This window comes from Colobus angolensis, unplaced genomic scaffold (assembly GCF_000951035.1).
Source record: "Colobus angolensis palliatus isolate OR3802 unplaced genomic scaffold, Cang.pa_1.0 Scaffold226, whole genome shotgun sequence".
Lineage (NCBI taxonomy): Eukaryota > Metazoa > Chordata > Mammalia > Primates > Cercopithecidae > Colobus > Colobus angolensis.
The window spans coordinates 5,034,280-5,051,251 of record NW_012115444.1 but is presented as its reverse complement, the minus strand read 5'-3'; the positions used below and the strand labels follow the sequence as shown (position 1 = coordinate 5,051,251).

Below are 16,972 nucleotides of genomic sequence, written 5' to 3'. Positions count from 1 at the left end.
AGTCTGTAATACTTGCAGAATATCCAGAGGAGATGCAAATCCAGGCATAGAGTCCAGGAAAGAAAAGAGTTTGGGGTTAGAGATACCAAAAAAATATATAATTATATATATATAATTATATATATATATATAACATATAATTAAATATATGTAATTGAGTCTGTAATACTTGCAGAATATCCAGAGGAGATGCAAATCCAGGCATAGAGTCCAGGAAAGAAAAGAGTTTGGGGTTAGAGATACCAAAAAAATCACTAGTTATAGGAATTAGTTGAAACCAACCGAGATCCGATGAAATAATTATAACATTTGACCCAGCTGTTTGCTGCCACTTAGGTCATATGGGGACTCTTGCATAATAGAGAGAAATATTCTTTGCCAGAAGGTAGAAACAACCCCCAAGATCCCAGAGCCACAACCATCTGAATTCTTCAGCTATGCATTTGGCAGAAGCTGAACACCAGCATCCATAGAGAAAACATATTTTGTCTTGTAGATCCAATTTTCCTTGCCCAAAATTCTTAGTTTGGATACAAAGACTATACAATATTTGACATATGGCTGGTTTAGAAATGTTTGTTTTCCTCAATAAGTCGATCAGATTTGCATATGATCCATTTGATCACTTACCACAATCAGTGATAAATTTAGTAAATACTTGGCAAAAATCATAAAAGCTTACATACACAAATTAGATGGGCTGTGAATACAGACATGGAAACAGATGCAGATTCTTTCTGAAGTTTTCTCTGTCAGGGTTCCTTCACTTCTCAATCTCTTCTGGGGAAATCAGCATGACTGTGTCAATCAAAGTGAAATTCCTTGATGGTTTGTGTTGGTGACTCCATAAATGTCAGGCCTGTGGAAGTGTTAGACTGGCAGCTTCAAAGTAGTCTCCGTAGTACTCATCAAGAAAGACCCAGTGAATCTTTTTGGTCAGTTTCATTTTTCTGTGCTCTTCTGTATCTATTCATTATTTCATTTCCCTAGTTTTAGACACTTCATAAGGCAAGCAGAATTTGACGTGGTTTAAGGCCTTGATTTATCTAAAACTTCTCAAGATCATCCTTAGTTATAATGAGAAGGTCTTTATTTTCTTGGGTGTAAGTAAATGATGTGCTTTTATTTTATTTGCAAAATGGTATCAAAGCATCTGTACATGACAGTAGGCGGAAGTCAAGTTCACAAGTAGGTGAGGTTTCCTTTGTTATAATTACTTTTAACATTACAAAATAATGCATAATTTTAAAAATTCAAGCTATCAAATATATAAGAATAGTTTTAAAAAGGAGGGAATATCCACGATCATTAGTAACTTGAGCATCATTTCATGTTTATTAGCCACTTATGAAGGTATGGATAACATTTACAAAAAGAGTAACATGCTAACTTGTTTCGTATCCTTATTTTTACTTAACAGAATATTTAAGCTATTGTTTCCTATCAACGCTATGGCTCTACTTCATTCTTTTAAAAAAATAACATGGTATTATGTAGTATAGAGGTTACATTATTTAACCATGACTCTACTGATGGACATTATGTTGCAACTATAGAAAATACTGAACAGTCTTATACCCACATTTTTGCACACACATAGCTACAGGATACGTTCTTAGAAGTGGGGTTGCTAGGTCAGATGATAAATGTGTTTTTTTCTGACTGCTGTTGCCAAATTGTCTTACAAAGGAGTTGTACCAATTTACACCCTCACTAACTATGAATAAGAATGCCTACTTTCCTTGTTCCCCTCTAATACAGCATTCTAAAGAACTTTTGGGTCTTTGCCAACCAAGTAAGTGAAAAATGGTTACCCTGCAGTTGAGTCTGCATTTGAAAGATGGCATTTCATTGTGGTTTGATTTGCATTTCTTCAACTGTTCCTTTTGCAGTTAATCATACACTTATGTCTTTTGCTCATTGTTTCAGTGATTTTTTTTTCTTATTTGTAAGAATGGTTTGTTCATTAAGGAAACTAATGCGTTGTTATATTTCTTGCAAACAAATTAACTCAGTTCATTGTTCAACATTTGAATTTGCTTATGGCATTTTTACAATGCTAAAATTTTTAATTTTATGAGCTTAAATTTATGACTCTTCTGTGGTGTCTCATTTCATATCTTGCTCAAAAAGCATTCTCACCATCACAATTATACAAACAAAGTTTTCTGTGCTTATTTTATTTTAAATGTTTAGTTATTTGCTCTACCTGGAAATGTTTTGGACATAAGGATTGAGGTAAGGATCTAATTTAATATTTTCCAAAACCTAAACCATTTATAATATTTTACCCCACCCATGATTTATCATATATCAGAATCCCTTGTGTAGCTCAGCCTACTTATTAAACTTATTCTGTTCAGCTTTTTGGCCTGCTTATTCATATTCCAGAACCAAATTCTCTTGGTTATTGTAGTTGTATAACATATGTAAATATATTGAAATATCTCTCTCATTTCTCAACTTTCTTTTGGTATTTTCTAACTATTCTTTCATGCTTCTTTTATCATGAAATCTTTAGAATCAACTTGGGTAGTCACAAAAAATTAATATCATGTTGATAGCATGATGAAGATTGTGCTACTTGATCTATTTATAGATCAATTTAGGGAAAATTGAAACTTTAAAAAAAACTCAAGACTTCTTACCAATTCCCATAAAATAATGTCTTTCTTTTTGTTAAATTATTCATGTATGGCCCTCACAATCATTTTTAGGTTTTCCTCACTTAGATCTTATACATTTCCCAAGTTTATTCCTATGTATTTTATAGATTTAGTTTATATTGCAAAGGAAATACCTTCTTCAAGTATATATTCTACGTGATTTTGTATGTAGAAAAGCTATTGATTTTTGTGTGTGATTTCAGATTCTCCCTAACTTTCTTAGGTTTAATATGTTTTCCTTGGATGTTTGAGACTCAGTCTTCTGTGAATAAATGATAAATTTGGCTCCTTCTTTCCAATTTCTATACCTCTCATTTCTCTTGTCTGATTTCTCTGACTCCTTTCTCCAGAAAAGAAAATAAGAGTTATGTATTTATGATAGTTTTTGCCAATGAGAAACATTAAGATTTTATGTAGGAAAAATCTGTCAATTCTTCTGTAGCTTCTGAGTTTCATGTCTTGTTTCAGAAGATCGTTCCCATCCCCTACAGGCTAAAGACAGACTACATATTTTCTTCTAATATTTATAGTTTTCATTTTACATTTACATCTTTAATCCATCTGGAATTTATTTCTATATATTGCAGGAGATAAAAATCTAACTTTATTTTTTCCGGATGGATTGCAAAATTTCCCAACATCATTTGTAAAATTGGTCAGCCTTTCCTCACTGGTTTGAAATGCCACTTTAATCATATTCTAAATAGATCAGTTTTATTTTTTAAACCAGAGCTTAAAAACTATAAAGGAAATGAATTGCAGTAGAGAACAAAGACATGAAAAACCAGCAAAAAAATCCACATTAAGATAAAGTTGTGCACACACTATTTAATGCATATAATAAAATACAAAGGCCACTCATAGCAAAATAGTATAAATACGAATACCGCAGAGAAAATATTCTTATGTGGTATTCTAGTAAGAAAGAGTCAGAGGATGAAATAGATACACATAAAATATAAGACCGTAGCAGTTAATTATTCAAACATTGTTTAAAGTTACTCCCTGCATATGGAAACTTATTTAAAGCCTCAAAGCTGTAAACATCCTCCAGCTGCCTAGTTTAACCTCAAATCAGATGTTTCTGAGAGCAAATCAGAATGTCCAGTAAGTAAAAAGCAAAGTCTGAAATTAGAAAAAAAAAATAACAATCCCCTTTTTTTCTTGTAATTCAAGACTGGTTTTTCATTTGCGTTGCTGTAGTATACATCACCATCCCTCTTTCTTGGCATTGTAGGAGGGCTAAAGTGGACAGATGCCTGGCATTTGCAATTCTTTCTCTCTTTTAACAGGAAAAGCTGGTTAAGAATTATCAAGAATTAAATGCCAAACATTATTACATTCAACTCTGAAAGACGCACAGAAATCTTAAAGCATTTGCACCTACAAATGCATGCCTTTCTAGAGCTTTGAAAATGTTCAATTAAATAATGAGTTAACAATTAGTATTATAATAGTGAATCCTGATATTCCTTGGCCATATCTATATGGTTCTATGAGCCCTGAAGTGCTATTTGTTAGTGGAACTACAACACAGCCAAGAATAAATTTGTATCAGACTCTTCACTGGAAGATTATAAAGAATATTATTGGCCAATTCAAGATTTTATTTTATTATGCTATTGAAACAGCTCAAATAAAAATTAAAAGAATAATCAAAGATAAAGATAGTTTACTACTATTATTACGTCAAGTCATGTCCTCTGAGAGTCATCCACTAAGGGCAAAGGAAACCCGTAAGATGATGATGAGGTGTGTTTCCGCATAGTATCATTGAAACATGCACATTGTGTTTTCTTTCACAAGTGGAATGACATGTTTTTAGGAAGGACATTTGACTGAGCTTTAATCAAGCAATTAAATAACAACTATGGCAATAATAATAACAGCACCAACAACCTCAAATAAGCTACTTTCTTCAGGGGTTGGGGACTGACCTTCTGTGTGTCTGGGGGAGGGGTTATGATAGAGAGGATGGCTTGTATCACATTATACAGGTGTTGTGAGTCAGTTATCTTATTACAAATAAAATGTAAACAAGTCCCAGGGTGTCCACACATGGGAGGTAATTGATGTTCTAGCCACTTTATAACAAACCCCTGGATGCTTTGAAACATTACAGTATTTAGCAGTCTACATTAAAAACAACAATTAACTGAATAAATTTGTAATATTTAATGATGAGTCTTAGGAATGGCTAATATATAACCTAGGTTTAGAGCTTTATTTCAGATAAACTAAGCAAATGCAGATCTTTTTTTTCCTACTATAAAAGCAGCCAGTCTAAGAGAGTGGGAGTACTGGCAGCTAGGTTAACAAATGCTGCCCCAAGCAGATTTTCCTGGAAAACCTTGCAGAACCTGGGTCTATTTTTGCCACTATTATTTGCCAAGATGGTCCTGGGTGCTCTTTGACTTCCTGACCCTCTAAATAAAGCTAGACTTTGGACAGGCTTTTTATTTCTCAAGCCCACGAGGACTGCTAATTACAAAATACTTTAATTTAAACACTAGAAACTCATTCACGAAGCCAAGCCAAGTCTGAGATTTGAAAGCATTTAAAAATATCCTTGCAACAGCCGTACTACTTTATACTTTATCTATTTTTAGGGCCTCTGTGTTTGTTTTGCTGGAAGAAAAAAATTAAAACATGAAAAGTATGCCATGAGCAAATCTGCAATAATAAGCAGCACATACATGTTGTGGAAGAAAATATTCAACATAAAGCAGTCAACATAAAAACAGATTCTGCTGAGGCATTTTTATAAATAGCAGTTATTATTTTGCTTTCAACTGCTGAGCACTTTAAATAACGTGCCCTTAAAAGTTGTCAAGTGCTTTACTTCATGTACATATAATTTCTTGATCTTGACTTTCATAAAATTATTATGGAAAATCATAAATGTATTCCATTAGTTCCATGTGTCATTTTATAGTCATTATATTGTTAAAATTAGAAGCACAAGGAAGAAAGAAATAAAAACATATAACAATGGCGCTGAAGAAGCCATTTACGAGAAAATATGCATGACTCTGTATAAAAACAGAATTTGTGTATAAAAGTTTGTATAAAATGTTTCTAATAGGTATCATCTCACCCAGAGAGTTACAGATAAAATTGTCCCAACTGGTTGTCATACCAAATTAAGGGCATACCCCACCTTAAATGTCCCTTTGAATTCTCGAGTATACTAATCCGGGAGAATTAGGTTTTGAACCTAAAAGAACAGTTTTGGAACTGCTTGCATCATGTAATTACTGCTATAAACCCAAGCAAATTTTCACACTGTATCTTTAAAAGCAAAAATCACTTTAAAAGGTTCTGAATCACCTCCATCTGGAAAGTATAGAGGTATGTAAAGGAAAAGTATGACTATTTCAATACTGGAAAATGAAGTCTTAACACAAGAAAATAAAGCGAATTGCCTGATTCCCACAACGGGGTAGCACATTCCGACTCTCGTTACTCCACAAGCGCTGTTGGCCCTGGGTGGGGCTGATGCAAGCCTCCATCACCATGTTCCCTGAGACCAAAGGCCGCCTCCAGTAGTGGCGGTTCAGAGAAGCTGCAGCTTTGTTCGCTACTGCTGGCAGACACCAGAAACCATGGTAACACTTACAGGGCCTGAAACACCTTTATTCACCGCTTCAGAGCTTCTCTGCATCAGCCCACGTGATTCAGCTTGGCAATATAGAAAATGGTAAAGTAGGGTTCAGAAAAATACTGACGAACAGTGCAAATCATGTTCAGAGTAGAAATTGTGACTTTGCTAGCATTTCACCAGTATTTCCTGCCTTGCAACCAGTAGATATGTAACCAAAATGACTTGCTGTGAATTTTGTAGCACCAAAGCCAAAAGCAATAAAATCTCTGTAAGAGCATATGCGCCATGGCAGAATGCAACATCAGCCCAGAAAAATGATTTTCCTGGAAAGGCCTGTGCAGCGATGAATAAGGCTCTCTGTGATACGGAAGCTGGGCAGAGATTTTCGCTGCTTCCAGCCCACAGTGAGGTAATTTTAAAGGCACTTTTCCCTTCATTTGTTCTGCATTCACTGAATGTACATTTTTTGATGTCAGAGGGACATTGCAGAAAAGATCAGACGAAATAGTCTGACAATGGAGCCAAAGTTCAAAGCTTCTCTATTTTCAGGTAACAGCCGCGACAGTTCGTCTGCACTAAATCTTTCGAGGGCATGTCACCGTAACCCCTTCCACAGCTTTTCAAACAGTTCAAGACAAACAAATCACTTAGTCGTTGAACAACTATAACATCTAATACCATCACACAGAAGTTGTAGCAATAGTCACTAATCAAAGTTCCTTCTATTCAGTTGAAAAAAGAAAATTCCTCAGCTTTGGTTTAAGATCACCTTTTTATGCTGTTCTTTTGAAAATTATTATATGCCAAGGCTGGGGGAGAAGAAAGATCCTCCCTATAAGAAGAATCAGGGAGTCAGGTTCTAGCCGCAGACCCCTGTCAATCAGTAACTAAGGGGTGGGCTGGGAATCGTCGGTGACTGGGGAGCCCCGCAAAGGAATAGCCAGGCCCTCCTTAGACTTGCTCTGCCAATCCCGCGGAGAGGACCCACTCTCAGAGGTCTGTCCACGGCAACCATGTTCCCCTTTCGTGCCTTCTGACTGACTTCTCAATGAAGCACGGACTGCCAATGCCAGCACCACCAAGCGGTAGAGTTGCAACACCACCACGAGGAGGTTCTTCACTGCAAAGAACACCAGCATCTGATTGATCACTTTGAAATAGGTCATCAGTATGAGACGCACGACAAGGAAGGGGCCATCTTGTATGAAGACGCTGATTCCGATGTTCCACAGATCCGCACTGTACTGGCAAAAGAACAGGCTGGGGAATCCCCTCTCTGTCACAGACACGGGGCAAACGACGTTCTGTACTGAAAACACAGGACAGACTAGTTACTATCTCTCTTGGAAGTGTAGACATATAAGACAATGACATGGGGACAAGTCATTAACAATGGGGACTGTGCTAGTAATAATTCTGTGAATAATTACAGAATGGAAATGAAATGGAATGATCCCGTGATTTAATTCTGAGTGGAACAAGTGAAAACACCCTGCCCTGTGACTTGCATCCAAATAGAAAATGTAAGATCATCTAGTCCTCACCCCGGGCAAAGCACCACATGAAATAGATTCTAGGAGCCAGGCATGGTTACAAGTGCTCATAGCTCAAGCTCGTTGTGAGGCTGAAGCTGCACCGGGGGGGAATAAAAAATAAAGGAAGCTGCCATTGTGATACTGGGATCCACAGTGTAAGGAAGACTCACAGTTACATGCTCACGGCCTCAAGTCAGAAAGCATGACTGCCTCATTTTCCAGCAGTGAGTTGCTGGCAGGGTCACTAAGCCTTCCTGGGCCACAGTTTCTTCCTTTGAAAACTGGGATAACAATCATATCAGTGAGGAGAGGGGTCCCTATTCATTGGCTCATTTTGTTTCCATTAGAATAACAGCCCTGCCTCCTGTCCACTTTTCTTTTTCCCTGTCCACGTGATCTTCCCGTTAGGATCACGAATGATTTGCCTGATCGATAAGCTTGAGAAACGGAGCAAAGTGTACGTAGTTCTGATCATTCTATATACTCTTTTTAGGATCTACCTGTTTGTTGGTTTACACACTCAAGCATGTGTGCGAACTGTGCTGTGAAAATTCAAGTGCTTATATTCAAATTCAAACTTAATTCATATTAAACATATTTTTCAAATGATGGAGGGAAAAAACCTGAATAAATGCCATTGTTATTTGATTTTGTCCTAATTCCTTGTGCTTTGTTTCACAGTTTACAAGAAAGACTGGATATGATTACTGGTTTTCCAGTTAAACAAAAGGAAGTCCAATCAACAGAAGAACCTTTTGTCTTAATTTCTCAAGTGTAAATTTAATTCAGGGTCAAGGGCAGAAAATAATCCTTTTATAATAATGAAGCCTTCCATTTGGAGTTTTCAAACAAAGAATGCCATCGTCTACTGGAGCCTGCAAATATTATGAAGCTGCTTTGATATGGATAAACATAATGTACTATTTGTTGGAAAATACAATAATGATTTAGTCAGAAGTAACATTTGGTCTTTGTTTTTCAAACAGCTGCATAACATTATCACCCCTGAAAGTTTACAAAATGTCTTTCTTAAATACAAATTTTCTTAGCAAGGCAACAAACCACCAGATATGGGAGGGTGAGGATTGGCAGGGTGAAAGACAAAAGAGAAAGCAAGGTTATATCAATGGTAGCCTTTCCTAAGAAATGAGAGCCAGGAAATGGCTCTCAAAGGACCTTCTAAAGGTATTAATTCAATATCTAATGTGATGGCACCTAATATTCTATAAGTGGATACCAGCTGGACCAGTGAGTCCAGACCATACCTTCCAGGGCTCATTATGTCAAAAATCTGTGTGTGTGTGTGTGTGTGTTATTAGCATAGATTTGTTTTGTAATTATTAATAAGTGATTCCATTTTTGGTATTTCTTAAAAGCTACAGCAAGTTTTCCCATCTATTTCAAATTGTTAATAATTTCAACAAGTGGATGCTGTGTTTAAAATGGCCTCAGACCTCTGAGTCTACAAAAGTGAACCAAAAAAGGAGAAAAAAGTAAAATATCCCTGTCCTAAGGATTAATTCTAATCCTGAGGCCAGCAAGTAGGGTGTCATAAATAAACAAGTTGGGCTAAGGAAAACGTAATTATCAATTTCTAGAATTTCTTTGGAGTAAAGTGACATCCAGGAGAATTCTCAAATCAAAATTCTAGGGTTCCAAGAAGTTTTCAGATGACTCCAGATCGACAATGCTCAATTGAACTTTCCGTGATGGTAGAAGTGTTTCATATTACTGCTGTCCAATATGGTAGCCATTTGTGGCAACTGCGCACTTGAAATGTGGCTAGTATGACTGAGGCACTGGACTTTTAATGTTTTACATTTTAATTAATTTCAGTTTAAAGAGTCATGTGTGGTTGGTGGTCCCCTGTTGGACAATGAAGCCCTAGATTATTGCTAGTATGAAATGCCTGGGAAACAGAATACTTCTTGCAAAATCTTAGGGATTTATGTTTTTATTAAAATAAGACCAATGGGATTCCAAGGACCACCAATGAGGACAATTTTAACTGCTCCTATGCCTTATGAAGTTCTAATACATGGGTCTGGAAAAAGAATGAAAATTACTTCTTATAAATACTAAGAGATAAAACATTTATGGCAGCAACTTGCTGAGCAAAGTGTATATTACTGAGTCATGACAAGAATCTTCAATCTTAGTGACTATGCTTATCATTCCTATTTCATGGATGAAGGAAAGCTGAGATACAGAGGTATCACCTGGTTTGCAGGAGGTCTTATAAATCATAACTGATGGAACTGTTATTTGAAGTAAATATAATGCTGTGCAATTATCTGCTCTACTATCTTAAGCTTACCATGTACCACAGTGGATCCACTCTTCTTGGCTTACTAAGTTTCAATCTACTTTCCTTCTAAGCTGAACTAGAACTAACATTGGGATATAGACATGATAATCCTTTTACTTGCCTTCTTAGGTTTAGCATAGTTGATAATCAAGAGGTGTAATTTTCTATTTTTTTGCACAAACATCAGGATACTTACCCGCCAGGTCAAGTGGAAACTGCAGCATGCTCCAAGTCCATATAACAAGAATGGCGTAGACTAGTGCAGGGTTATTCCTAGAATACAGACAAAATTTTAAATTTGTAATAAAAAGTATGATCACATGCAGAAGAGAAAAATCTTCTCAGCTCATGTTTTTAGTATATTCCTAATAAACCTCTTGTGATCAAAATATCTTGGTGATTTAATATATCAAGGAAAAAAATCCTTACCTGATAATAATGGAATAAGGAAGAAGTGAAAAATAAGTAATCTGAGACTTAAAACCCAAAATATGCACAAATTATGACAAAGCCTTTGGTCCCATATTGCTGTCTTTAGTTTTATAAAATTATGGAAATATTATGGGAGAGAAATGATAGGGAGGAAAATATAGATATTGACATGGATATTCAAATGGCTGATTTCAAGGAATGTCAGCAGGGGAATTAATAATTATTCTAAGAAACCAGGGATCTAATTGAAAAGACATTTCAAAAAAGCTAAATGATGCTCAAAAACTAAAAGCTCAACATTGAAAGAAAATTGTCATTAGATAGGAAAAAGGTAAAGAGATAAATCCAATAAACAAAGATTTATACCAGATAGTAGGACGTAAGGCAAGGAATAAGTCTGTTTCATTCACCACTGTATCCTTAGTGCCTAGAACAGGGCTTGATGGATACAACATGTATTTGTGGAAGGAATGGTTAAATGCACTAAAGAAGGGTCCATATTCAGACAAATATAGAAATGTCTTAGACTTCGGAAAATGGTCATGAAGGCTAAAATCAGAAATAATAGAGGTTACAGAAATGCAAAGGATATTAAAAAGGGTCACATTTATTTTTAGCAAAGATAGAAAGGAAGTCATCAATTTGAGCTTGGTGGCATAATAATAGATTTTGTTTCCATCTTCTGTCAAAAGAGATTTTCAGATTGAAGAGGTCTGAAAAGTATCAAAGACGAGTAATTGAAACCAAAAGAAATAAGGTGATTGTAAGGGATATCTTTAAATGCTTCAAGTGTAGAGGCATTAAATGCAAAATTAAATCTCAAAACTCTGAGAGAATTTGTAAATGAGATTTCTAAACCATCATTATCTGTCTTGGCAGTTAATGGTGGAGACAAGGCTGGTGATAAAAACATAAAGTCTCAACTTTCAAAATGAAACAGAAATATGTCTAAAAGTACAAAAGGCACATTTACTATTAATCTCTGGTTAGATTATATAAACGATTCTTTAAAAGATTTCTGAGAGCCCTTTTAGAAGAAAACAGTTATTACGAAGCATCAGCACAGGTTCTCTGAGAAAAATTGCACTCAACTAAACTTAGTTCCTCCTTTGAAAAAAATATAGTTAGGATTACCAAGCAGGTAATGTTATGTAAATTGATGACAGACATTCAGATTAAAACGAGGCTTCTGAAAAAGTCTCCCATAGTGTTCTCATTAACAAAATTAACAAATATTCCAGGTGTGAATACTGTTAGGTAGATTCCTGTGTAAATGGCTCCCCACAGGGGGACTCTCCAATGGGTTGCTGAAGGCTGTGCTTTTGATTCTTTTCTACTTCACATTTTATCATGACTTGGTTGACATTGATGGAAGGCTTCTCATATGCACATATGGCATGGAGTGTGGATAGAAAACCAGTACCCTGGAAGACACAATCAGGATTCCAAAAGAGGTAACTAGATGACCTAGATTAGAATAGAACTGGATAGAAGAGATAGCATTTCACAGCAGTAGCCATAAAAGAGGGCTCAAAGATTCTCCCTTACTATTATTTAATTATGAGTCCACAGTATGACATGATTTATGATTTACCAAAATCAAATAAAATCACAGGTTGCTTCACAAGAAATGTAAAGTCTAAAATTTTAAGTGGAAATGCCTTGGGAATGCAGACTATAACTTTTCCCTCTTTACACGGTCAATGTCTATACACAACGGATCTTCAATAAGTGCCTGAATTTTTAAATAATGTTATGGACAGTTTCTGATTTCAGACATCCATGCCAGGCAGTTTTCTAAATGCTTAACTCTATGATCACACTTAATTCTCATACCAGCTCAACAAAGTAGACGCAATTGTTATCTTGTTATTTTATCAAGGAGGTAAAAGAGAGTTGAGGAAATGTGTCCAAGTTATGAGTATTGACAGCAGAAATCAAAACTAGACAGCTGATTTCAGCATTTACTCCTTTGATCATTACATTATATTATTTCCATGAATGAAATGGAAACTTTTAGCTCTGCTCTATTCTACAGTGTTCAGAACATACCTGAAATATTATGTGTGGTGCTTCATGTATTAGAAGAAACATTTATAAAGTTTCTTGTACCAAAGGGGAAGAACCAGAATGGTAAAGAATTAAGAGTCATGATCTATGTGAGATAGTTCAAGAAACTGAAAACTAGAGATAATTCCTTAGAAGTTTTATTTCCTATGTTTAAGGATTATAATGTGGAAAAGGAATGAAACATTTCTTTTGACTTGAGATGGCCAATTCAGGCTCAAAGGATTTCAGTTGCACCTGTGAGAATTCAAATTTCATCACAATACAGGAAAGTAGTTTCCAATAATATTACCTCAAAATAGAACAAGTTGCCACTTGGGGTTAGTATTTCTTCTATTAGTGTAATTTTTCAACAGAGCCTGCAGAAAAAGTTGTTGAGGATATTTTGGCGAGGTTTTTTCAACAGATGCAAAAGAAATTTTTCACAACATATTTTGAAGCTGCATCTAATCCCAAACTTCAATAATTCTTCCAAAAACTATGTGCAATTTCCCTGCAAGGCAGTAAAAAGCAATGGCAAAGCAGGGGACTTTGGTGCCAAGTGACCAGAGTTGTAACACCAGCTCCAACACTCACTAAAGAAATACGATGTGAGACTCTAATTCCAGATTGATCAGTTATTAGTTATATGAATATGAGTAAGTAGTTTAACATCTGTATGCTTTAGTTTACCCATTTACATTATGAAGAAGACAATAATAAGAATTGGATTATATAATAATTTTATTCAGTATATTATTTAAGCATGTTAAACATATAAAGCTCTTAGAACAGCATGTGACACAAGCTATTATGGTAGATCACGACAAATTAGTTATTTTTGGTTTCATGTCATCTTGAGACTTTATTTGCCTCGCCTGACATGTCTTTGCTTATAAAATGGTGATAATAAGAATATTTACCTCATAGTGTGAATGTAAATGCAAAATAACTTACTGAATTAAAGCATTTAAGACTTCTTAGCACACAACAAGTGATAAATAAACATTACATAATTGTAGCAGTAGTAATTTTACTAGTATGTCAACATGCTCCTTAAAATCTTTGTATATTATTCATCATCCTACAAAATAGGGATAAATGATATACTAACCCTAGCCTTACATAAATTCAACTTTAACCATGCAATAATGAATGCACATTTTTGCATATGCATATATTATCTATGCACACACAAAATATGGAAGAATGTGGGTGTTGAAAAACATACTAGTAAAATTATCAAACACAATTTTGGAAAAGTAGGTCAGAAAATTTTTAAAGCAGGCAAATATGAATTATTAGATCAGACAGTAAAAATTCTCAGGAAGGTTAAATGTTAGAATGTAAATAAATCATGGAGATTAATGGCAAACACTCAAGATCTGCAAAGGAATTTTGGGTGGATTTATTCACCACTGTCCCATGTGTATAATCTGCCTTCACAAATGTCAACTGAGAAGCATGTAAGGAGACAATGAACTTGATTCAGAGAGAGACAAAAAAACTTGGGAAGTTTAATTATTAACATTAGTATCACTTTTCTATTTGAAAAACTAGTAGGATAAAAAACTGGCATTTGGTGTATCAGCACACCCAATCTGGTGGTTAAAAATAAAAATAAAAAGTCATATTTTACCAATTTGCTTAGCTATTTCTTTTTCTAAAAAAATTTTTATTATACTTTAAGTTCTAGGGTACATGTGCACAATGTGCAGGTTAGTTACATATGCATACATGTGCCACGTTGGTGTGCTGCACTCATTAACTCATCATTCACATTAGGTATATCTCCTAATGCTATCCTTCCTCCCTCCCCCCACCCCATGACAGGCCCCGCTGTGTGATGTTCCCCTTCCTGTGTCCAAGTGTTCTCATTGTTCAATTCCCACCTATGAGTGAGAACATGCGGTGTTTGGTTTTCTGTTCTTGCAATAGTTTGCTGAGAATGATGGTTTCCAGCTGACTGTAAACTAGTTCAACCATTTTGGAAGACAGGGTGGCAATTCCTCAAGGATCTAGAACTAGAAATACCATTTGACCCAGCCATCTTATTAGTGGGCATACACCCAAAGGATTATAAATCATGCTGCTATAAAGACACATGCACATGTATGTTTATTGCAGCACTATTCACAATAGCAAAGACTTGGAACCAACCCAAATGTCCATCAATGACAGACTGGATGAAGAAAATGTGGCACATATACACCATGGAATACTATACAGCCATAAAAAAGGATGAGTTCATGTCCTTTGTAGGGGCTATTTCTTTTTGGAAGTGTAAATATTCATGTAGAAAAGAGACAATCAGCAGATAGAATTCATCTAGTTTTTTTTTTTTTTAAAGAAAATGACAAATACCATCAGAAAAGGAAAAAATGATAGAAAGGAAGAAAAAAATGAAGTATTAACCTATCCTAGAAGAAATATTTCACCATTTCTTCCAGGTGAAAGAGAGATTAGCTTCAACTCTGCAAAATAAAAGTAAAACACAATGTAAACATAAGAAGAGTCTCTTTTGTATAGTCAAGTATTCACAGGGAAATGTTAGTAATGCTGTGAGAATACAATTCTTTTTAATACATGATTTATTAATATGTTGGGGGGAAAAAAAGACTACACAAAGTGATCTCCAAAGGTGTAAATCGCCAAGGAACTCTCCGTGGCAATGATGTTGACATTCTGACTTGTGAAAATGTTGGAAGGTGTCTGTAGTGAAATGAAGAGGTCAGCAAATCGTTTCCCCCAACAAACATGTATAATATTAAAAAATTGTCAAAAATTGTAAAAAACAACCATCAGGGCTCTGAAAATCAACCAAAGTCAAACAACAAATTAAGTAACATTTATTCATGAAAAGTTGGCCAAGCTTCAGGTAAGAACAGTGGGAATCTGAAGGATTCTTACCTACAGATATTCATTCCCCTATCCCCAGCTTGGCTATTTTGTTTTTTTTTTTTTTTAACTGTACTGAATGAAGTTAAACAGATGAGGAAGAATTTATTCAAGACTATTGAAATACAAGAGAAAGATTAAACTCAACTCTGCTAAAACAAAAAGTAGGAGAGGCCGGGCACGGTGGCTCAAGCCTGTAATCCCAGCACTTTGGGAGGCTGAGACGGGTGGATCATGAGGTCAGGAGATCGAGACCATCCTGGCTAACACGGTGAAACCCCGTCTCTACTAAAAAATACAAAAACTAGCCGGGCGTGGTGGCGGGCGCCTGTAGTCCCAGCTACTCCGGAGGCTGAGGCAGGAGAATGGCGTGAACCCGGGAGGCGGAGCTTGCAGTGAGCTGAGAGCCGGCCACTGCACTCCAGCCTGGGTGATAGCCAGACCCCGTCTCAAAAAAAAAAAAAAAAAAAAAGTAGGAGAGTTTTCAAGAACTGGGGTGACCTACTGGAAAAGTACTGGAGAATGTTAGGATGGAGGTTGGTCAATTTGATTAGGCCACTTGTGTTTGGTAATTGGCACTTTTCAAAGTTAGGATCCTACCCTCTCACAGAGGCTGGGAGATAGGGGCTCCATCTGTCTTTAAGACTGCATTTTAAATAGATGGCTCCCAGGTCCTTGAGAAAGATATTGTTGGTTTGCAAACTGGCAAGAGGCTGGGAAATTTACATTTCAAAGAGGCAGAAACAGAATTTATGATATTAAGTTTCTTAACGTTAATGCTGTATAAAAAGATAAATTAGGGACTTATAGTCAGAAAAAAAAAGTCTAAGTTAATTCAAGTTGTGGGAATGGTAACACCATATTGATCATTTAAAGTGGTAATTTTACCAGTGATGGCTTTGGAGTGGAGTATGGAATCTCACATTCAGCGGTGTGGTCAATAGAAGTAACAAATTTGATTGGAAATATTTTAAAAATCTGTAGCTTGCTACTTTGAGACTGCAATCCCAGTTGGAGTGTAACGAAATAACTTTAAATTTAACAGAGAGATTCTTAAAATGAGAGCTATAGAAGGGCTAGATGAGTACTCCTGTAGGCCTGGCTGACTGAAAAACTGCAGGCATCTTCAGGGAAGGCCAAAGAGGGCCCAGTGGGAATCAAAAGCTGAGGCAGACATGAAAACATCTTGAACTGTAAATGTGCTATCTGCTCCATGCACGGATCATCAAAGAATGGAAGTCATAAGGGCTCATAGTATTTGATTCCAATCTGCCCAAGTTATTGACTGACCAAAAACGTAGCTGTAGGTGTGACCAGTAAGATGTCGAACTAAAAATAAAACTAGGTATTTTTTTAAAATCTGAGACATCAGTGACTACAATCCAAGGAGAGATACATTCCTCCAATTAAGAAAACAGACGCAACAAAATGAGAAGCCTCAGGTGGTGGCAGTGGTGGGGAGCCTGAAGATAACATATTGTTA

The 16,972-nt window shown here is 35.8% G+C and overlaps 1 protein-coding gene across 1 annotated transcript in view; it reads right to left on the bottom strand.

Annotated features, from left to right (window-relative positions):
• Window positions 1–3,482: 3,482 nt before the first annotated feature.
• The window catches only part of TMEM26 (transmembrane protein 26), a 47,809-nt gene continuing 34,319 nt past the window's right edge, over window positions 3,483–16,972 (bottom strand). Inside the window, exons 5-6 of the mRNA XM_011944108.1 lie at window positions 10,310–10,386; window positions 3,483–7,579 (exon numbers count right to left, since the gene is read on the bottom strand). Coding sequence (XP_011799498.1) covers window positions 7,158–7,579; window positions 10,310–10,386 — 499 coding nt within the window. The 3' untranslated portion in view covers window positions 3,483–7,157. The remainder of the gene's footprint in view (window positions 7,580–10,309; window positions 10,387–16,972) is intronic.